The following is a 22,017-nucleotide window of genomic DNA, read 5'->3' on the forward strand; positions in this document are numbered from 1 at the left end:
CTGCCCTGAAGCCACAGTTCTTTCCCCCTGAGCTATGGATGAATCCCACAAAGAGAGGTCAATGGGCTGTTTTGTTCAGCAGAGCAATATAGCACTACTGAGGGTGAGAACACAAAGGGACACTCACATACACAACCCTACAAAATGAATGGTTACCTATGGCATACCTGAAGCTTCTAAGAATCATATAGCGAGGGCTTATTCAAAGGACTGCATTAAAAAAGTATTTGTATATTGCATAAAGAGATGGTGACTTTTCCGATAGATCTGCCCATCAGGAATTCAAGAAATCTATTTGTGAATGCTACTAGAATTTAAATCTTTTAAGGATTTAACCCAGGAAAAGAAAAGAACAATATACTTCTAAACTGATGAAGAGTGGAGACAGGAGAAATAGTTACTTTATTACATTTACACATACTGGTGTTATTAAAATAATTAAACATTAGAGTTCTATAATTGACAGACATGAAGTTTTCAAGGTCTTTGCATCTTCTCCACTCCCTCAAATACTTCAAAATGGGGCATGAAAACTTAGCTGGCCAAAGATTCTTTAGGGCTAAAAGGTCTGAGACTGCAACTTGGCCTATTAGAACCCATCACCCATTTGTGGTTTACCAAAATAAGTCAATAAAGATGAACAATGACAAATGTACTCCATGTACCACATGTACAGCAGAGGCAAAAACAGGAATGGGAAGCACATGCTGCAGAAATGTGGGTCAGGAACAAATCTCATTATCTAGCAGCTACTTGAGTGGTAGCAAATGAGATTTTAGAAGACATCTAGCCCTTTTTCACAGGACAGCTCTTTTCATAGAGGCAGTCAGATGTGCTGATTTAGTCCTCTTGATTTTGAAGCTTTTTACTTTCCTTAGACATTGCCCCATGACTTTGTCAACAGAGGTTTCCCTGGACATCCAAGGAGTTGGTGGACGGGTCAGGAATGAGAACTGTTGATTATTGTTATTGATATCCCTGCACTGCTAAACAAACTGAAGGCAGCTGCTGAAGGGTCTAAAGAGAGAAAGAAGAATTCTGCATTGCAAAGCTAGTTATTAAATCTATTATAATCTAATTCCTCTCTGTAGCAGCACCTGCCCTCTGGAATGAGTTTTCCCCCAAAATGTGAATGGCTCCCACTCTACTGGTATTTCGAAGGGCCTTAAAGACCTGGCTGTTCACCTGGGCCTTTCAAGAGGACCATTGATGCCACTGTATTCCTTACTGTTCCCCTCTGGGTTTATTTTCTTTGCCATTGTTGTTCCTTTGCCTTGTGCTGTCTTTGTGTTTTTCGTGTTGTTCTCTGGGTTTTTTTAAAATGTTTTAACAATTGTAAACCGCCCAGAGTCACTGGGAGTTGGGCACATATAAATTTAATTAATCATCATCATCATCATCTAACATATGAATGGAAACCTCAGAATTCATTTAATCCAGAGCCCTGGTCCTAAACCACCAGCCACCCTTACCGTTAAATAATAAAATAATTGGAAAAACCTCTCCCAGCAACTAATAAAATTATGAGTGGTGTTTCATTATCAAGGCTGTTGAAAACTTCCAAAGGGTGCTTCAGTTCAAGTGAAGCTTTGCCAAATCAGCCTATTGAAGAATATTCACAAATCAAAGTTGTGAATTGCATCAAAGCAGCAAGTGGCATCAGGCACCTCTTTACTTTTTTGCTGCTGCTTTTAGGGTTGTTACAGACAATGTAAAATGTTGTCTTATGGAAAAGGCTGGGAGAGGTGGACTTTCTGACACTGGCATCAGTAGCTGCATCACTGAATTTTACTACCTCTCTACAAATCAGAGCTCTGTGGGGTACAAGGCTAGTTTTGTTTGGGATTTTATTCACCTTCTCTGCTCTTTACATTTTTAATGTATCCAGCAACACGCCTTTTCTCATTGTCTGTTGTCCTAAAATATGGTTACATTTCTGAGCTTCTGCTGTCTACACAAGTGGAGCTTCAATTCAAATTTCAGCATTCTGAGTATGGACTCAGAGTTGATCAGGGCAATATACATTCTTGAGTCAAGAATTTATTTTTAAATTCTGTGCAACAATGTGGGTGGCAGCTGAAGCAAGGGAGAGAAGGATGAGAAGCAGGTGTCCTCACTCTTCTCCTACATAAGTGCAGGTGGAAGACTCACCTCTCCAAAGCAGCTTTGCCCTCCCCCCACAGGTTTTCTTGCCTTAGAATGACCCCCTGCCCCTTTGGCATTGCAGACCCAAAGCAGCAACGAAGGCCTCCCCCTCTGCTCTGGTCCTGCAGTGCCAAAGTGGCAGGGGGGTTGTTCTACATTGGGGAAATGGAGTATGTGTCACCTACCGGTATGAACCTTCCACCCAGTCTGCTTTAAGAGTCACATGAACTGCAATAAGGAGATTCCTTAAAGCAGCAGCAGTACCTTTTTTTAGGCTGTTAAGCCTGAAAAAGTCAGGCTTCTTTAATGAACAGCAAAGCAGTGCTATGCTGATCTGAAGCATTTCTTCTGAATCATTTCCAAATCATTCACAGCCCCTGACTTTGAAATTTATCTTCTCTTCATAATTTCAAATAGAATACTGCAAGCTTGTGTGTCTGTCTTGTGCTTGTATGATCTTCAGCTATTCAGAAAAACAGGTACTGTATTAGTGAATGCTTGGTACTTCTCGGTGGGGGGACAGTTTGAAGAACAACACTGTGACTTGTCACAAATATAGGAAACCTATCACACAGGTTAAATTAAAACAGAAAAGAAGGATGTCGACAGGGTAGCTATAACTTAATTATCAATGAATGTGAAAGTCACATTCCCTGTAGACCCTCTATTCCAGGGTTCCTCAACCCTGGCAACTTTAAGAGGGGTGGACTTCAACTCAACACAATTTCTTCGAAAGAGAAATTGCTGGCTGGGCAATTATGGGAGATGAAGTCCACTCATCTTAAAGTTACCAAGGTTGAGAAACACTGCTCTATTCAGTGAGATGGTAAAGGGCCCTATGTACACAGAGCATCATGCAATGGGAGTGGTTGGTTCAAGACCTCCTTGCTTAGAAGAGCTGTAGTCTGTGGGTGCTATTTGGCTTTCCCTTTTGGTGTGTGAAAATTACTCCCTTTAGCACCCTGATCCCTGTTTCTATGAGATAAATAATATACAGAGCTGATCTACCAAAACGTCATTCTCTTTAGTGGGATAAATGAGCATCAGGGCTTCTCTTCAGTCCTGGGTTGGAAAGTGAAGTGGCTGGCCAAACAGGTCCTGTCCTAGCAAATGTTAGATTTCAGAAGCCTCCTGCAGGCAGCCACCCACAGGGCAAAATGGGGTCCTGAATGGAAGAAACACAATTATGTTGCTCACTAGACAATATGTGGAATTTCACTCCTGCACCCCACATTATAAACTTCAAAAGCAATGGTACAAGAATCTACAGGGGCAAAAGATAAAATCTAGTTTACAAATCTTAAAAAGGCAATCTCGTTCCCTCCCCTGTAAATTTTGCTCCCAGTTGGCAACTCAATTACTCCTGCACAGAGATGGCTCCTATCAACACAAATTCCTTCTAAGGGTTTTGTTAATTACTAAAAGCAAATGGAGTGATAAAGAAAAGAACAACCTATTGGGATTGCAGTGCTCTTTGAGAACTCAATTTCACCAGGCCCTTGTAGGTCTATTGCCTCCCCAGTTGCTATAAATCATTTGCAGTCCAGAGCCAATGGTTCACATTTGCCATTGCCTAAAAGCCTGACTAATTACTGTGTTCTTTTTGCTATCCACCACCAGATCTAATTTACAGACAACTAGTATATTAATATTATACGCAAACAGTTTCTATACCAAGGAAACCCCCTTAATAGCTTTCTGTGACATAACAAGAACACAGATTCCCCCAGATCATAGCAGGAACCATATTGGTATTAGCTGTAAGTTACACTGAGAGCCTTTATTGGCTGAAAAGCAGGATAAAGCAATAAATGACAAATAAACAATGCCATACATGAACCACTTCCCCATTTCAAAGTTACTTTGTAGCACAATGCCATAAAACAAGACAACTAATAATATTAATATAACTAAAACCAGAGATGTTATAAAGTTTTACTAATACTATTAAACTGTCAGAACAAGAGCTGAAGTATCACAAAGTTAGTCCAAGTATTATAAATTATATATATTCATTATTTAAAAAAACGTATTTCTCTCCCACTTCCCAAGTTTTGCTTGCTGCACTTGCTTTCATTGTTTCTATGAGATAAATAATATACAGAGCTGATCTACCAAAACATCAACATTAAAAGCGGTGAAAGTAAAGTTGTCTGTACAAAGGCAGGTGATTTAAAAAGCGATGTTAGTATATTCCATGTTAAAAATGGTCTACCCCCCAAATGAAACAATTATTTTCATGGACTCAAATATAATTGGAAAACTTGCAGCATGTGCTGCATATAGCAAGAAGAATGACAATGCAGAATGAATTGGGTATACCTATCATTTTACCAACATATTTTCTATGTATGTTGAGTGCAAAACCCTATCTGGTTCATACAGTAGAATGATGCCAGTATGTTCATACAGAATTGTCTTCCAGAACAATTGTAAATGCTGTAAGGCACTCATCAAGGTCTTTATTAATATATAGCAGCCAGAAAGAAGAGGGAGAAATATAATTATATTAGGAACTACACTATTCCTGGGCTGAAATAACATTTTTTCTACAGCAAAATAATCTTATCAGATCATGAGGAGATGTAGCAAAGAACAGTCAGGGGAAATAGTCATGCTGTTCCATGAGAAAAAAAGTAGCTTAGGTACATGTCACAGTTAAGGGGAATATTAGGCTATCTTTAAGCCTGAACTTTCTTTTATCTGTTGCATTGTTTAATTATTTAAGGAGGCATCAATTTTGTGGGAAGATTGTTATTCTTCTTGTACAATGCTCTGGGCGCCTTTAAGATGTAGGGCAATTACCTAAATAAGTAAGATTGATGTATGTGATCTTAAGAATATTTAAGATGCTGCTCAGGTCCACCCACAACCTTGAAAACTTTGTTCTCTAAAAATAAAGTTTGGGCTTTTCTTTCATCTAAGTTCCAGACCTAGCTTGTTATTACTGAAGTGTTCAACTTCACCCCTTTTCTTTATCTCATACCAAGCCCAAACTTGGATCTTTTAATACAATGAGCCACCAAAGTGATTCTCTGATAGAACCATCAGCCAAATGGCATAATGCTAGAACGTAGGAAGTCTTTCCTGCAATTATCTTCTGATGCCAGTGGAAATACACAAAAGTCTCCATCAACCTCATTGGAATAATGCATCTGTCATCCATCCATCCATCCATCCATCCATCTTGGCCTAAAGTTATCCAGCTCTCTTCTATGCTTAAGGCAGGACTAGAACTCTGGTCTCCCCACTCTTAGTTCAGAGCCTTAACTACTTCATTTACTCCCCCTACTGGCTGAAATTTCTGGTTCTGCTTCATTTGTAAGCCACAGTGTTTCTTACAATGGGAAGCAATACAAAAATACTTAAAATGAGTATGTAATAAATAATAATGAAGTTAATGTTAGTATAAGTTTTTATGCACCCTCAATGGGGGTCACTTCTGATGTAGCCATACAGTATTATGTTGATTTTAACTGCATATTTTATGTTTTCAGTATATTTGTAATCAAGTCACATTTAAGGATAGGTTGGGCATGAAGCTGAAACGTAGCTTTACCACATGCTTTTAAGAGGTAACTACCCTGCCTCATTCAAAGAGGAACTTAATTAACCTTATCTTGCAACTGCAACCTTCCCATGGTTTTCTTATTACAGAATATCCATTAAGGAATGATACATGGAATAAGTGTTTCTTGCCTTTCAGTCAGGGATGCTAGGGGACATCCATCAGGAAGCATCCTACGAATTATGTAAAATTGAAACATATTTTTTTGCCAAGTTAAGGAATGGTACTTTAATGTTGGTAGTGTTCATTACCAATAAACATTCCTATAAGCCTGCATATTATATCCCTAAATCAGCTTTTGCACAATTAATTGTACAAATAGTTGTAAAACAGCTCAATCGAAGGAAAAGCATACAACTGAGCTGTTTTACACCTATTTGTACAATTAATTGTGCAAAAGCTGATTTAGGGATATAATATGCAGGCTTATAGGAATGTTTATCCTTCCGAGTAAATAGAATAATAGACCCATTCTGACACTGTTTAATGGCCCTTCAATAGGTGTAACTGAGAAGTAAGGATTTTGATTTCAACAGACTTACCTTCACAGGAAACACCATCTGACATGAGGACAAAGCCAAGTGAACAAGAGCATACAATTTCCCCTTCCATCATATTACATATGTGCTTGCATGGACCATTATCTGGGAAAAACAATGTTTTAAAACACATTAAAAAACAATTAAAGCAAATCCCTTTTAAATTCCCCTAATTATAATCCTGGTTATCACATCAGAAGGTAAAGGTGCAAACAAATGATCTACCCTCATATCCTGAATCATTCTCTAGAATGTTTTCTTTTATTGGCAAGCACACCTGAGCCATTCCCACCTGTGAGGCTGAAATTACCACATACAGCTGTGTTGCACAAACATCTCTAGGCAGCTAATATTAAATAACCTTGGGTTTGCAAGTTAACCTCCAATTATGCAGCATATTACCCTCTGAGCTTCTGTTTTTCCTTTTCTTCAGCCTACTGGAGGCTGTTTGGACTAGTATTGAAATGAAAAGAGCCAAGGAAGCTTTGTAATGAATTGCAAGCTTTTGTAATGAAAAACAGCATATATCTCCAGCTCCCCAACTAGACGTACCTCTACACTTATCTTGCTCTGCTTGTAAAGTGTTGTTGGTTGCAGGTTGAATATTTAAAGCTTCTGGAGCAAGGGTGGCTTTCTCCCCTAAGGCAGTGTTTTGTCCATCCTCTTCAAAGTCTAAAAATGTATATATGATAGAAATAATTTAATTATATTTCTTCATATTCTTATATTTCCAAGAAAGACTTTCTTAGCAATACCCAAATAATTCTATAGTTTATTGGGAAACAGCAATCAAACTCTTGTGAAATACAAAAAGGAACAAGACAGGGATGTCCACTGTCTCCTCTCATTTATTTTAGCCTTTGAAATATTGAATAGAGATATAAGACAAGATGAGAGGATTGTGGGAATAAAGATTAAAAAGAAATTTATAAGTTAAGGGCTTTTGAAAATGACTTGGTATTGGATTTGGAAGATCCTTTAAAGGGAATTGAAACATTAATGGGAAAACTAAAAGAATTTGTTATGTTAGCAGGTTTTAAGATTAACAAACAAGACGAAGATGTTAACAAAAAACATGAAAATAGAGGATCAAATAGAATTGATGAATAAAACAGGTTTTAAGATTGAGAAGAAAGTAAAATATATGGGCATCACCATGACAAATATGAATTATGTGTTACTTCAAAATAACTATGTAAAGAGACGGAACAAAGTTAAAACAGACATGTTAAGATGGGAGAAACTGCAACTCTCATTGCTGGGGAGAATTTCTGTGATAAAAATGAATGTCTTGCCTAGAACGATGTTTTAATTTCAGACAATACCTGTTTTGACAACAGATGCACCATTTAAACAGTGGCACAAGGATATAACTAAGTTTGTGTGGCAAGGGAAAAAAAACCACAAATTAAATATAAGGTGTTACAAGATGCAAAGGAAAGAGGAGGATTAGGTTTACCTGATTTGAAATTATATTTTGAAGCTTACTGTTTGGTTTGGACGTGCTGAGTGGGTTCTGCTGAGAAATAGAAGGCTTTTGGAGTTAGAAGGACAGGACCTGCGATTTGGGTAGCATGGATATTTTTGGTACAATAAAGTCAAGCTTAATGTGGATTTTAAAAATCATTATGTTAGATGTGCCATATTGAGAATATAGAATAGATACAAATCCAGGTTATGTCAGAAAACACCTTTGTGGCTCTCAGCACCAGAAGCATTTTATAGACGAAAAATAACAGGCAAACACAAATGACTAACTCATCGTGAGATACTAGAATTTTGTCAAGGAGAATACAAAATAAAATCAAGAGAATAATTGGTGGCAGAGGGATATAGCTGCCAATGGTTTTCTTTACCGTTATCAGAAAGATTTAAAGTAGACAAAATAGTTTATGGTACTGAACATTGTAAGACTGATTTTGAAATAGAATTGTGTACAAATGATGAACACGTAATTGCTAAAATGTATAAACTTTTATTGAAATTTGAAATAGAAGAAATAGAAGAACAATAAGAGAAATAATGTATGATAAAATGGACCACAAATTTTGGTTATAATATACAAATCAATGGGAAAATATGTGGTTGAAAGGATTGAAATTTACACTATGTTATAATCTTAAAGAGAACTTTTATAAAATGTACTGTTGGTATATGACACCAGAAAAATTGTCTAGAATGTGTAAAGGCACTACAAATTTATGTTGGAAATGTGAACAAAAAGGGGTCATTTTATCATGCACGGTGGACATGTAAAAAAGCTAGAAAATGTTGGATTTAAATACATAAAATCAGAGGGTTAAATACATAAAATCAGAGGATTTTAAAGATTAATACCAGAAGATTAAGACCAGAAGTCTTCCTCTTGGGACTGATAGACAAACAGTTGGAAAAATGCCATGGAGCTTTGTTTTTGTATATGATAACTGTAGCGAGATTATTGGTATGTACAAAGATGGAAAGATGTGGTAATACCTACAATGGAGAAATGGTTGGCGAAGGTGATAGAACTTGTTGAGATGGCCAAATTGACTTGTTTGATCAGAGGAAAGACAATATCTATGTTTACTGTTGACTAGAAACCTCTTAAGGACTTTTTGTGTAAAACAGAAAAAAATGAATTTATGATTTATGGTTCTGATGATTAGATAGGATAGATTATAGAAAGAAGAGAGTCATGATGTAACTTTAGAGAAAGAGGTAAATTTATAATTGTACTTATAACTGCTGTGAAGAATATTGGAAGCTACTTCCTTGTATCTGTTTTCTTTTCTATTTTTCTTTACTTTTTCTTTCTTTCTTGCATTTTTAGTTCTTCTTTTTCTTTTTTCTTCATTATTATATATTAGTTTGTATTAGTTTTTACCTTACCTTTTAATAAAATTGTGTGTATATATATGTGTGTGTGTCTTTATAGTAATGAAACTCTCCCATTTGACCTTTGGAATTCATGATAAAGCAGCTACCATATTTCTCAAATGATATGATTCATCAGAGACCAAGACTGTCCTTAGACTTCAAAATCTTTGGACTGCTTTGGACATCATGCAAGTGAGCAGTGGGAATTTCCTTTGCTATCCCCCTACCCTGCAATCTCCTTGCAACAAGTATACTTCAGCAGGTCTTCTGGAGTAGATTTGGATCTACTAGTAGATGTATTTTCTACTGTTGGAAGAACATAGTTGGATATAACTCCTTAACCTTTAAAATAAAGAATTTTTATAAAAACAAACAAAAAAACAAATAAAAAAATATTCAAATGCACCAGGTGGTATAATATCTCTGTCAAAAATCATACGCAGTTTGTTGTTGTTTATTCGTTTAGTCACTTCCAACTTTTCGTGACTTCATGGACCAGCCCACACCAGAGCTTCCTGTCAGTCATCAACACCCCCAGCTCCCCCAGGGACGAGTCCATCACCTCTAGAATATCATCTATCCAACTTGCCCTTGGTCGGCCCCTCTTCCTTTTGCCTTCCACTCTCCCCAGCATCAGCATCTTCTCCAGGGTGTCCTGTCTTCTCATTATGTGGCCAAAGTATTTCAGTTTGGCCTTTAATATCATTCCCTCAAGTGAGCAGTCTGGCTTTATTTCCTGGAGGATGGACTGGTTGGATCTTCTTGCAGTCCAAGGCACTCTCAGAATTTTCCTCCAACACCACAGTTCCAAAGCATCTATCTTCCTTCTCTCAGCCTTCCTTATGGTCCAGCTCTCGCAGCCATATGTTACTACGGGAAACACCATTGCTTTAACTATGCGGACCTTTGTTGTCAGTGTGATGTCTCTGTTCTTGACTATTTTATCGAGATTTGTCATTGCTCTTCTCCCAAGGATTAAGCGTCTTCTGATTTCCTGACTGCAGTCAGCATCTGCAGTAATCTTCGCCCCTAGAAATACAAAGTCTTTCACTGCTTCTACATTTTCTCCCTCTATTTGCCAGTTATTAATCAAGCTGGTTGCCATAATCTTGGTTTTTTTGAGGTTTAGCTGCAAACCAGCTTTTGCACTTTCTTCTTTCACCTTCATCATAAGGCTCCTCAGTTCCTCTTCGCTTTTAGCCATCAAAGTGGTATCATCTGCATATCTGAGATGGTTAATGTTTCTTCCAGCGATTTTAACTCCAGCCTTGGATTCCTCAAGCCCGGCAAAATTCTATCAGCCTATGTCCTGCTTCGTTTTGTTCTCCCAGGCCATGCTTACCTGTAACTCCAGGTGTCGTTTGACTGCCCACCTTAGCATTCCAGTCTCCCGTGATGAAAATAACATCTCTTTTAGGCGTGTTGTCCCATAGGTGCTGCAGATCCTCATAGAACTGCTCTACTTCAGCTTCTTCAGCATCTGTGGTTGGGGCGTATATTTGGATCACTGTGATGTTAGATGGCTTGCCCTGAATTCAAATTGAGATCATTCTATTGTTTTTTGGATTGTATCCAAGCACTGCTTTAGCCACTTTACTATTAATTATGAAGGCCACTTCATTTCTTCTGTGGTCCTCTTGTCCACAGTAGTAGATCTGGTGGTCCTTTGATGTGAAGTGGCCCATTCCAGTCCATTTCAGTTCACTGACGCCCAGAATGTCTATCTTTAATCTTGACATCTCACCAATAACCACATCCAATTTGCCCTGGCTCATAGATCTTACATTCCAGGTTCCGATGATGTTTTGATCTTTAGAACATCGGATTCGCCGTTCATCACCAGCACCATCGGCCGCTAGCCGTCCTTTCGGCTTTGAGCTAGCTGCGTCATCATGTCTGGGGCTAGTTGAGCTATCCTCTGTTCCTCCCCAGCAGCATTTTGACCATCTTCCGACCTGGGGATCTCATCTTCCAATGGTATACCGACATATCTCTGGTTGTACTGATCCATTTAATTTTCATGGCAAGAATACTGGAGTGGGTTGCCATTACCTTCCCTAGGGATCTCATTTAGTCTGACCTCTCTGCCATGACCTTCCCATCTTGGGTGGCCCTTCATGGTTTAGCTCATGGCATCATTGAGGTCCTCAAGCTCCAGGAGCATGACAAGGTAACGATCCTTACGCAGTTAGGGCCTTCTAATATCCATTACTTTGATACTAGGAGCACCAACAGGTATGCAATCTGATAAAGCAATAAACATGGTCCATTCAGGAATATCATGGAGAAAATCTATTCATGTGGTCACTAAGAATTGACACCGACTTGATGTCACATAATCAATCAATCATTTCAGGAATGAGCATTAAACTGTAGTGTATTAAGCATGAATTTAAGTCCTTTTCACTTAAAATGGTACTTAAAGTGTTTAATTTTGTCTTATGTACAGACAGATACGTGGATGTGAATAGATATAACTGTGAAAAGAGAAAATGCAAATATTAGCCCACAGTAATCAAGTGTAAAGTTAGTATTACCTTGCATAAATACATTCTGCTTTATATATGGATTTATAACTGTGAAACCTATATTTTACATTGAATTTGATATTGTAACCAAAAGTTACTATTGTAAATACATGTTAATAAAAATGGAGGAACAGCCATTTAAATAATAGAGGAGGAGGTGTAATGTTAAATGTGGAGTTTCAGATTTTTGGTTTACTGTTTCTTTAAAAAACCTAACAAGTGCAGTAGAGTACATCTAAACTGACATAGCAACGGACTTGATGTGAACCTGACATTATTGTACAATTCTATTCTCAGATTTAAAATTTAAATTTAAACATCAAAATTCTATGTCAAGATCTCAAAATATAACATCAGAAATGAGGTTTTATCTTTATTGCACAAATTTTAAGAAATGTACATATTATGTATTTAAAAATTGAGCTCCAGTGAGGACAACACTCAAAGAAAAGATAGGCTAACGTTATTTGTTCTTCCTAGTTAGAATGAGTGTTGCCCAATTTAAATGAATTTTCTAATAAAAGCTACTGTCTCAACTTAAACCAATTTTATGCACTTTATTTTTCCCCCTTAATTTTCTGTGAGTGAAAATATTCTGAAATAAATTCAAGCAAAAACTCCTCTACTGAGGACAGAGAATAAAGATAAAAACCTGAACCTAAATGCATTTCTAGAGATGGGAAAGAATGGTAAAAACAGGATGCAGCATCATGGCTAATGGACTGCACCAAAATCTTGCTGATTATTCTGCTGAAATGCAAATAATGCATTATGGATGATCTCTGGCGGGAGCAGGATGGAGGCAGTGCATCCATCCTTGCTCTCCTTGACCTCTCAGTGGCTTTCGATACCATCGACCATGGTATCCTTTTGGGATGGCTCAGGGGGTTGGGGGTGGGTGGCGTAGTTTTGTGCTGGTTCACCTCCTTCCTCCAGGGCCGATCCCAATCGGTGGTGACAGGAGAGGAGAGATCCGACCCTCGACCCCTCCATTGTGGGGTGCCACAGGGTTCGGTTCTCTCTCCTCTCTTATTTAACATCTACATGAAACCACTGGGTGAGATCATCCATCACCACAGGATGAAGTATCATCAGTATGCTGATGATACCCAATTATATATCTCCATCCCAGTTGAGGTAAGTGTTGCAGTGACTGCCCTTTCTCAGTGCCTGGGGGCTGTGGGGGCCTGGATGAGGAACAACAGGCTTCAGCTGAACCCTAGTAAGACGGAGTGGCTGTGGATTGATGGTGCCTCGCCTTCCGGGAAATTGTCATCTTTAGTTCTGGATTTGGTCGCACTGCCCCAGACAGACTCAGTGTGTAATCTGCGGGTTCTCCTGGACTCACGACTCCTGCTCAAAGAGCAGGTGGCAGTCGTGGCCAGGAGAGCCTTTGTGCAACTTTGGGTTGTGCGCCAGTTACGCCCGTTCCTGGAACGGGAAGCCCTCTGAACAGTCACTCACACCCTTGTCATCTCCCATATAGACTACTGCGATATGCTCCACGTGGGGCTACCCTTGAAGAGTATCCGGAAGCTTCAGCTGGTCCAGAACGTAGCCGCGCTGGCCATTTTTGGTGCCCCTAGGTTGGCACATATAACACCGTTGCTATGCAAGCTGCACTGGGTGCCAGTTTGCTTCCGGGTCCAATTCAAGGTGTTGGTTATGGCCTTTAAAGCCCTACATGGCATGGGGCCAGGTTACCTGAGGGACCATCTCATCCCCATTACATCGGCCTGCCCCACCCGCTCATTCAGAGAGGGCATGTTATGGACCCTGTCAGTAAGAGGATTTCATCTGGCGAGGTCCAGGAAATGGGCCTTCTCTGCAGTGGCCCCCGCCCTTTGGAACATCTTGCCCCCGGAGGTGAGGCAGGCCCCTTCACTCCTGACCTTCCGGAAGGTCCTGAAGACATCTCGCCTGGGGCGGGAAAGTGGGTAACCATTCTTGGGGGTGGCTCACACCCTAGAGGCCCTCCCACCAGCTTGGAATTTTATACCCTCTTGGATTTTATATTTATTTATTGCATTTTATAATAATTGTAATGGGTTTGGTTTTATGAGATTTTAACATTTATGATTGGAGATTGATTTTATTGTAAACCGCCCAGAGTCCCTCGTTTGGGGGAGATGGGTGGTAATTAAATTTGAATAGTAAATAAGAATAAATAAGTAAGAAAAATCATGACCTCTGTGCAGAGATTTTGTTGAAGTTTCCCCAAAAGAAAATAAGGAAGCAAAAATAGAACAAAGATGTGGAGGTAGAAAGAGGACAGATTTTATTGGTGTTGGCAGGGAAAAAATAAATGCTTGGACTGACTTTTCAAAATAAAAAGGCTGGAAAACATACAAAGGAACACATTTTCACATCATCTTGAGATATAATTAAGAGCAGGTGTGCCACAAAGTTTTCTGGATAAGGAAATCTTATTCGCCTACCTTTTCTTCATGAGCCCCCTAGGTTTACTTTGATTCAGTCCTATTCACCCCTCCACTGCAGCCCTTTCTGTGGAGATGGTGGCTTTATAAAGATCAGAATGCCTTCCATTTCAACTGGCTCATGAAACCAACTAGCCTCTTCTCCTCATCAAGTTCCTATCGTGCCATAAAAGTTGGATTACTATCCCATTCTCTGCCTTATTGCTAGGAGCAAAAATTAGAAGGTGGCTCTATAACCAGATAGTGAGCAGAGGGAAGGTAGCCTAATCATTGTGAATACACGTAGTCCTCGTTTAACAACCACAACTGGGACCAGCAACTCTGTCAATAAGCAACACAGTAATTAAGAGAGACATCACCTGATCACGACTTGCAATTTTACTGCCAGCTTCTCCATTGACTCTGCTTGTCGGAAACTGGCTGTGAAGTCTGCAAATTGCAATCATGTGACCGTGGGATGCTGTGATGGTCGTAAGTGTGAGGACCAGTTGTAAAGTTACTTTTACAGTGCTGTTGTAACTTCAAATGGTCACTAAACAGGGCAGTTGTTAAGCGAGGACTACCTGTACGATTTCCAACACTTTCTGAAGAGTGGAAGGAAAGCACAGGTTTAAGATACTACTTTCCTATATTTTCCTCTTCTCTTTTGAAAAAGAATTGAAATCATTGCATTAAATAGGCTAGAAAGTTTTCAAGTAGATTCTACTTTCCAGCAGTATTTGCCTAAGTGACTTATCCAGGACTATCTTACCCTTAACTATTTTTACTGAGTTAATTTTGGGGGTTTATGTTTTGGCTCAATATGTTCACCTGAATGAATTTGCTCAACATGCTAAGCTTAAATATGGTTCGGTTAGTTTCTGGTTCAATTTGAACAGAATCTCTGATTCACGCCATAGCATTGTTTTTAATATCTACTTTCCTCTTGTGCTATTTATTAAAGAAACAAATTAAAGGAAACAAATTCATCTGCAATCCTCTGCCACATGAACTGTTCCACCTCCGTGTTTCTTTTCCTCCTTCTTACTTTCCATGTTCAATGGAGCACCTGAAGCAATATCATGATGCTTAGCTGAGTCTGGTAATACGCAATTCAGTAATTTCACCACATATGCTGTATTTCTTTCTCTGTTAGGTGGAAGAGGAAGGAAAAAAGACACTTGAAGTGTCAATTTAAACTCTTATGAGATTATATATGAGTCTGACGGTTGTCCTGGAAATGTTTACATGTTTTCAGTTTTACTTTTTACCAATCTGATTGTTTCAGTGCTCTTGGTAGAGACGGGGGAGAATATTATTTGGTTCTCATTTTAATATTTATCAACCCAGTTTGGATTCTGCAAACTAAAACATAAACCAGATTGCAGGTATAGATTTGTTCTTGCACTTCTCCAACTTTTGAAATGTAGATCTCTGATTTTTTAAAAATGTATATAAAATGCATACTTTAAGAAAAGATTATACAAAATACCATTTGCTATAACATATATGTATATAATAGGGAGCTGCTTGCAAAACCATATGTATTAGGGAAAAGCATACAAAATGTTAGGAAGCATGACAAACTGTGAAAATACAAATTTTCATGCAGATTTTTTCTTTTTTTAAAAAAGAAACACTCAGAAAGGGGAAATAATTAATTTGTGCCTTAAAGTACAGAAAGTGAATAATCTATTTATTCCACTTTATAAAAAAATTATAAAGACTCACATTTAGAACATTGGAAATATCTATAAATGTGAGTTAAAATTGGAAGTTATAGTACAATGTCTATTAACAGGTCTATCTTCAAAAGACCTTGCTGGTTCAAAGCCCGTTAACAGTTAACCAAATAGTGGTCAGTCAGAACCCCATAACCATCAAAAGGGCTGCTGTTTCCTGGCAATGTCTGTTTCCCAGCAACAGAGCACATTGCCTCTGGATCCTGGAAACAGCATGTAGCTATCATGACAAATAGTCCTGAAGTTATTTAAGTTTGTGACCATCTTTTCCTCTTTCAGTACGACTGCACCTGATAGATGAATGCAGGAGGAACATTTGGTCTATGGAATGAACCAACTGACAATGAAAGAGAATTCCTTTCATTTCAAAAGGATGTTCTTGAAGACTGTTAACTGGTTTGTCCAAAATAATAAAGACGTTTTGGTTGCTTAGCTGGAATGTTCAAATATGGACCATAAATTTTCATTAGGTTCTAGATTGCTTTCTACTGAGTAAAATAAGATTATTTACAGTTAAATACATTATTGGCAATCTCCTAGAGATTGTTATGGATGTCTAATTATTCAGGATGTTACAATATATACTTGAATAAAAAAACAAGCTGTAGAAAGTAAGAAGGAATGCTAAATGTTTCTAGTGGACAATTTAGGCACTTTTTGAAAAACCCTTGTTAAACTTTTATCGATATATGAGGATAAATACAACCGACTCATATTTGGTCCTTGGCATGGTAGATTTATTGAAGATGGGTTCACATAAGTATTCTCAGCCTGTGATGTGTGAAGCATTATGCAATGTCTCATCTTTGCAACAGCAAAGATAAAGGTGATAAGACAAACAAACAAACCATAAATGCTGGAGATCAAGGTTCACCAAATGCTTAGTCACTAAGCTATTAATATATTTAGAAATGAATGGGTACTTCAGTAATGAAGGAACACTAACCATGAAAGTAATGCTGTTATAGTCAGGTCCAACATACATTTTCTCACCTGGGTTTATTTTCTCACCTGGATTGCAGCTGAGTCCATCATCTTGCAAAGTAAAACTTGGGAAACATGAGCACTTGTAGGACCCCACAGTGTTGATACAGAGGTGTTGACAAAGCTCTCCTGGATAGGCAAGGCACTCATCCTGGTCATCCCCGGGCAGGCTGTTTGACATTTCAGCTTCATTACTAATTGACAGGGCTTCATTATGATCCTCTGTCTCTGTAACTGACAACATTCCTTAGTTATCAATCATGATAACAATTCATGGAAAATACCTAGTCTATGCATATTGTATGACTATGTGTAGCATAATATGTTAACAAACGAATAATCTTCTACAAGATGGTTTAACATACCTCTGAATGATAATGGACACAGTACTACAGGTGACAGAGAGTCTTCAACGGACATAGATCATTTGATCTTCATCCAGTTGGAGGTTCTTCCCAACAGCTCTTGCCTGCTCCTAAGTGCCCTGAGTGCATTAGTAGCAACTTTTCTCTTCACAATGCCCTCTCTCCCAAGGCAAATCATCACTGTCTTCCCTATCACTTGATCACACTGAGCCTTCCCATATAAACCTGCAGAGGATAGGAGGGATGCAGGAGGGATGCTAGATAGCTAAGCAACAGATCCCAAGAACTCTTATTTGTAGGCATTGCATACTGCAAAAATGCTGCATGATATGCAGAGATATGGGATCAGCAGCAATAAAGACACTGATCCATGAATTAAGATTTGCAACAAGTCATAGGTTTCATGCATGCAGAGCTACTTCAAGATGATCACAAAGCAGAGGTCAGTTTGCAAAATGTGAAGTGTGTATTTAATGATATAACATCTAACAGTGATTTATAGAATCGGCTTCATTTGCAATACAGACAAAAGAGATAAAATGAAGATAAATATATATATGAAAAAAGGTTTGTTTTTAATGGTAAACATCTTTTTTCAAGCTCAGGTTACATGCTTGCCTCTGGGCAAGCTCAAAATACGTTGAAACATGAATACATGGGACAAATTAGGTCTTCTGTTTTCATTGCTGGGAGTTGAAGAGGAAAGGGAAGCCTAAAGGGTAAGCATAATTGATCTGTTAAACTGGCAAGAGGAAAAGCTCAGAGAGGGGAGCTGAACTTTAAACTGCCCATTGATTAAAAGCAATTGCTTCACCTCTAAGCACAGAGTTCATCTGGTCAGCAAATACAGAGGGTAAACAGAAGAAAGGAAAATTGATTTTCTGGGGAATTCTGGGAGTTGAAGTCCACACGGCTTAGAGTTGCCAAGATTGAGGAACCCTGTATCTAGCTGATCTGATTGCACTCTATCACTTTTCAGATTTATAACAAGTAAGTTTATAAATGATAAGAACTCACAACCATTTTGTGTTTGTGTTCCTGTGTGTGTGTACCTACATATGTATGGGTTTCTTGGAAGGTTCACAATTTTTTCCAGGCTGTGGGTGGCTGCATTAGGCCTTTGAATGGTGTACTAGGGATAATACTCACTTGATTTCATTCTACTTGCATTTATATTTAATTATCAAAACTATAATGAACGATTACTCTCCATCATATATTTAATAATTTTTCCTTTCTGTCACATTAAAAATTATACTTTTGTGATATCTTGTAGAGGAGTCCAAAGGTTTTTAAGGGCTGCAAACGGCCTTGGAGCTTCAGAGATCTCTGACATAAAAACTTGATGAGTTTTCTTTAAAGCTTCTATATTACACTTCCCTGACCTGGTGTAATCTAGATGTGTTGTAATACAACTTCTGTCTTCCACAGCCATGAAAGTAATTAGCTTAGATGACATGAGCTAAGAGAGAAATGCTGATGGAAGTAGCCAGAGCAGATGAAGCTCTGAACTCTTTTAAAGTTGGCTCAGAACATGAAGAAGAATATGAAATTGAGTGACCGACCCATAAAAACCCAAGGTTAATCTAGCACTTTCCTTTTATTCAAAAGTCATTCTTATGACTTCATGTTCTTCAAGAGCTGCCTGGCCTGTTATTAGAAGCAGGAAAACATACATAATCATTTTTTAAAAAGATTTTGAGTAACATGACAAGTTACCATTTTTCTAGCCCACCATTTTTACCCAAAATAATCCATGAGGGAACACTTTTGACTGGAGCGTAAACTCCACAATCAGTCACCCAAAAAACATGGAACAAATCAAAAAGCAACAAGCAACAGAATAGAAATAGTCCTTGCATTTTTGGTACAAGGAAGGGATGACAAGGAGAAAGCATTCCAGGGGAAGAACGACACAGCTAAAAAGGTCCTGTTTCTCATCACCACCAGCCCCAGGCAAGTTCCATTTCCTTGTGAACCAATAGCATGTTTCTACACATATCCTCGTAGGTATCTGGACTTAGTTCCAGATAAGCAGTTATAGATCACAGTTCATACTTTCAGCCAATAGTCTTTTAGTATCTAAGCTTTTAAAAAAAATACATAATGACTGCTGTTTGCATGCAACTTTCAATTACCATATGTTTTAATTTAATTTAATTTAATGTAGTTTAATTTAATTGGGGGTGTGTTTGCAGATTTTTAATTAGGGAAAGATGAACCCTATCGGATTTCATTTGATGCAAACATCTAAGCCACTATGAAGTCCAGTGGAAACAGAATGGCTAAATTTGCTCCTAATGGAATTCATGCTCGAATTCTTTTACAACCCTACTTTGTGTTATTGTGCTTTTGCTTTGTGGTGTTCCTTAAATTTCATAGTTAATTATATGAAAATATAGCATGCCTGAGGAAAAAAAATGAAGCTTTTGAGACTGGGATAAAAAATATCCAAGGACCAATATATTTATATGGAAAGATTTCAAAGGAAAATTGAATCAAGAGGAATCCAAGCTGGGATTCATCAACAATGAAATCTTGTTTCTTAGAGCCTGGAAATATGCCTCTGTTCAATGATATATCGCAAGAATGATGCCTTGGCTTAAAGGACATTCTAGCAGAAGCAGAAGCCATTTCTGCTCAGATTCCTACCCAGTTGTTCTCCTTAGCTGCACCTTCCCACCTCATGCAGCTCCCACAGGGTTCTGGATGGTTGTCAGCCAGAGGATTCTCACTCCCCAGCTGCAAACCCTCTGTGTGGCTCACAAGCTCTTTTGGAAGATCCCTTAATTTGAGGCACTACAATAAAGGAGTCCAAATGACTGCAATGCCTAGAGGGAATGGGAGAAACCCAGGGGTTAAATTCTTCTCACCATGCTCCATATAAGAGCTAGCTTGGTGCAGTGGTTAGGGCATCAGGCTAGGAACTGGGAGACCATGAATTCCAGTCCCACCTTAGGCCCAAAGCCAGCTGGGGGACCTTGGGCGAGTCCCTCTCTCTCAGCCCCGGGAAGGAGGCCAGGGCAGACCATTTCCGAAAAACCTTGCCATGAAAACTGCAGGGACTTGTCCAGGCAGTTGCCAAGAGTCAACACCAACTCAAATGCCACCCTGCCTCAAAATACATGCAGATATTTTAGCCTTTCCCTTTAATTTTGGTTTTCAGACAATGTGCAAATGCCTGTTTATAATTAATCCAATGAATCTGGTATATTAAAGAACACACTTCAACATAGCTAATTGAACATAGTTGTTCTTTAAAAGCTGCAATAGCTCTACTTTTCTTCCCTGGTTTTTTTTTTTTTTTTTGAGTTTCCATAGACTCACCTACTTCCTTTTCTCGAATTTCATCACATTCATTTAGGGGCTTATTTTGTTAGTAGGTAGATTTACCATGAAAATGAAACCACACTTTTAGAAAAACTTTATTTTAAACCTGCAAGGTTTTCTATATGCTAGCTCATTCTCTGAGAAAAAGAAAAAGAAAGAAATGCATAATTGTTTCTACCACACTATTTCCCGGAATAGATTTTCCTATAATACATGACTGGGTCCTGCTTTATATAAAACCTAATTAAATGTCAAAAATAATAGTGTACTTCATTAATTATAGTCTACCTCTAGAAATATAATTTATGGAACATTCGTGTAAAATAATTTAGTTATACCCATATACCCTCTAAAGGAAAAATGGGAATGTTATGAACTTGCAACTGTTGGAAATACTGCATCTATCATTTGTCACAGTGGGCATAATTTCACATGAAATAATGAAATCTTTCCATTTATCAATCTCATAGATTAACCAGTGGTGACTCAGACCCAGACATAAAGCAAATGTGTATTTTTCCCAGGCACTGGGTAATTAAAAGATGCCAAATACGTATATTTTATTTGTAGGTACCTGTTGTTATTTCTAGTCAAGAAAGAAGTTGGTTGCAATTACTACCAATTTCAGAGACAGCTCTCAACAGAGGAGAGCCCGGGAGGTTCTACCTGGAAGGTTCTGTTGACTTTACAAGAACCTCTGTGTTGTAGCCACATAACAAGTATCACCGTACTGGTGAAATGCCAGCAGCTGAGACAGGAAAAGGCTAAAAGCAGATGGTTCATAGATTATAGCACCCTCAAGGTGGTGGGGAAAGGAATTCGATATATGCAGCGTGCCAATATGCTGCGACGCTCTTCTTCTGTAATAGGACTGCTGTCTACAAGTGATGGACTCTGTGCAGAAGCCCTCTTTCTCCTTTCATCTTGATCTGTACCAAGGAGAGTATGCAGCTTAAATTTTAATTCACTTTATGATAAAAAATGACACTTAAAAATATTATGTTGAACTGCAGCATAATTCCAAGTTAGCAACGACACTATAAAATTATACTGTCCAAATCTATCCTAGGAGAGGTTTTTCCTTACATCCAATGTAGCAAGACAGCAGCTAAAATGCTCACAGGAAAAATAAGAACCGTAAGAACTGTTATTTAATACTATTATATCTGAGCAAATTGGGGATGTATTTTTATAGTATCTAGATTTACAAACTAATTGAACATCTTTCTGTTTAACAAGAAAGGAATATCATGCATGGTACACTACAGTTTTAGTGCACTTTTTGGCTATATACTCACCTACACAGTTTTCTAATTAATAACCAAAATGCAAGAACTTCTGACATTTTTGGAATCCTGTATCATTTTTTTCAAGAAGTGTTTTTGTTATTGTTGATTTTGTTATTCTAAAATTCAAAACTGCCATTTGCTAATAAGTATCTTGAGAGAGAGAGAAAGAGAAAGAGAGAAGCATCTTGCCTTAAGTGTATACAAGACTTTTCCATTTGATGAACATATTCTAAGGAAGGAACATCATTCTA

At 38.2% G+C, this 22,017-nt stretch overlaps 1 protein-coding gene across 1 annotated transcript in view; it reads right to left on the reverse strand.

The window, feature by feature from the left end:
• Positions 1-22,017, reverse strand: part of FBLN2 (fibulin 2) — a 105,401-nt gene that overhangs the window by 28,642 nt on the left and 54,742 nt on the right. Inside the window, 3 exon segments of the mRNA XM_063292855.1 lie at positions 6,256-6,357; positions 6,805-6,924; positions 16,810-17,016. Coding sequence (XP_063148925.1) covers positions 6,256-6,357; positions 6,805-6,924; positions 16,810-17,016 — 429 coding nt within the window.

The sequence above is a fragment of the Candoia aspera genome, chromosome 2 (assembly GCF_035149785.1).
Source record: "Candoia aspera isolate rCanAsp1 chromosome 2, rCanAsp1.hap2, whole genome shotgun sequence".
NCBI lineage: Eukaryota > Metazoa > Chordata > Lepidosauria > Squamata > Boidae > Candoia > Candoia aspera.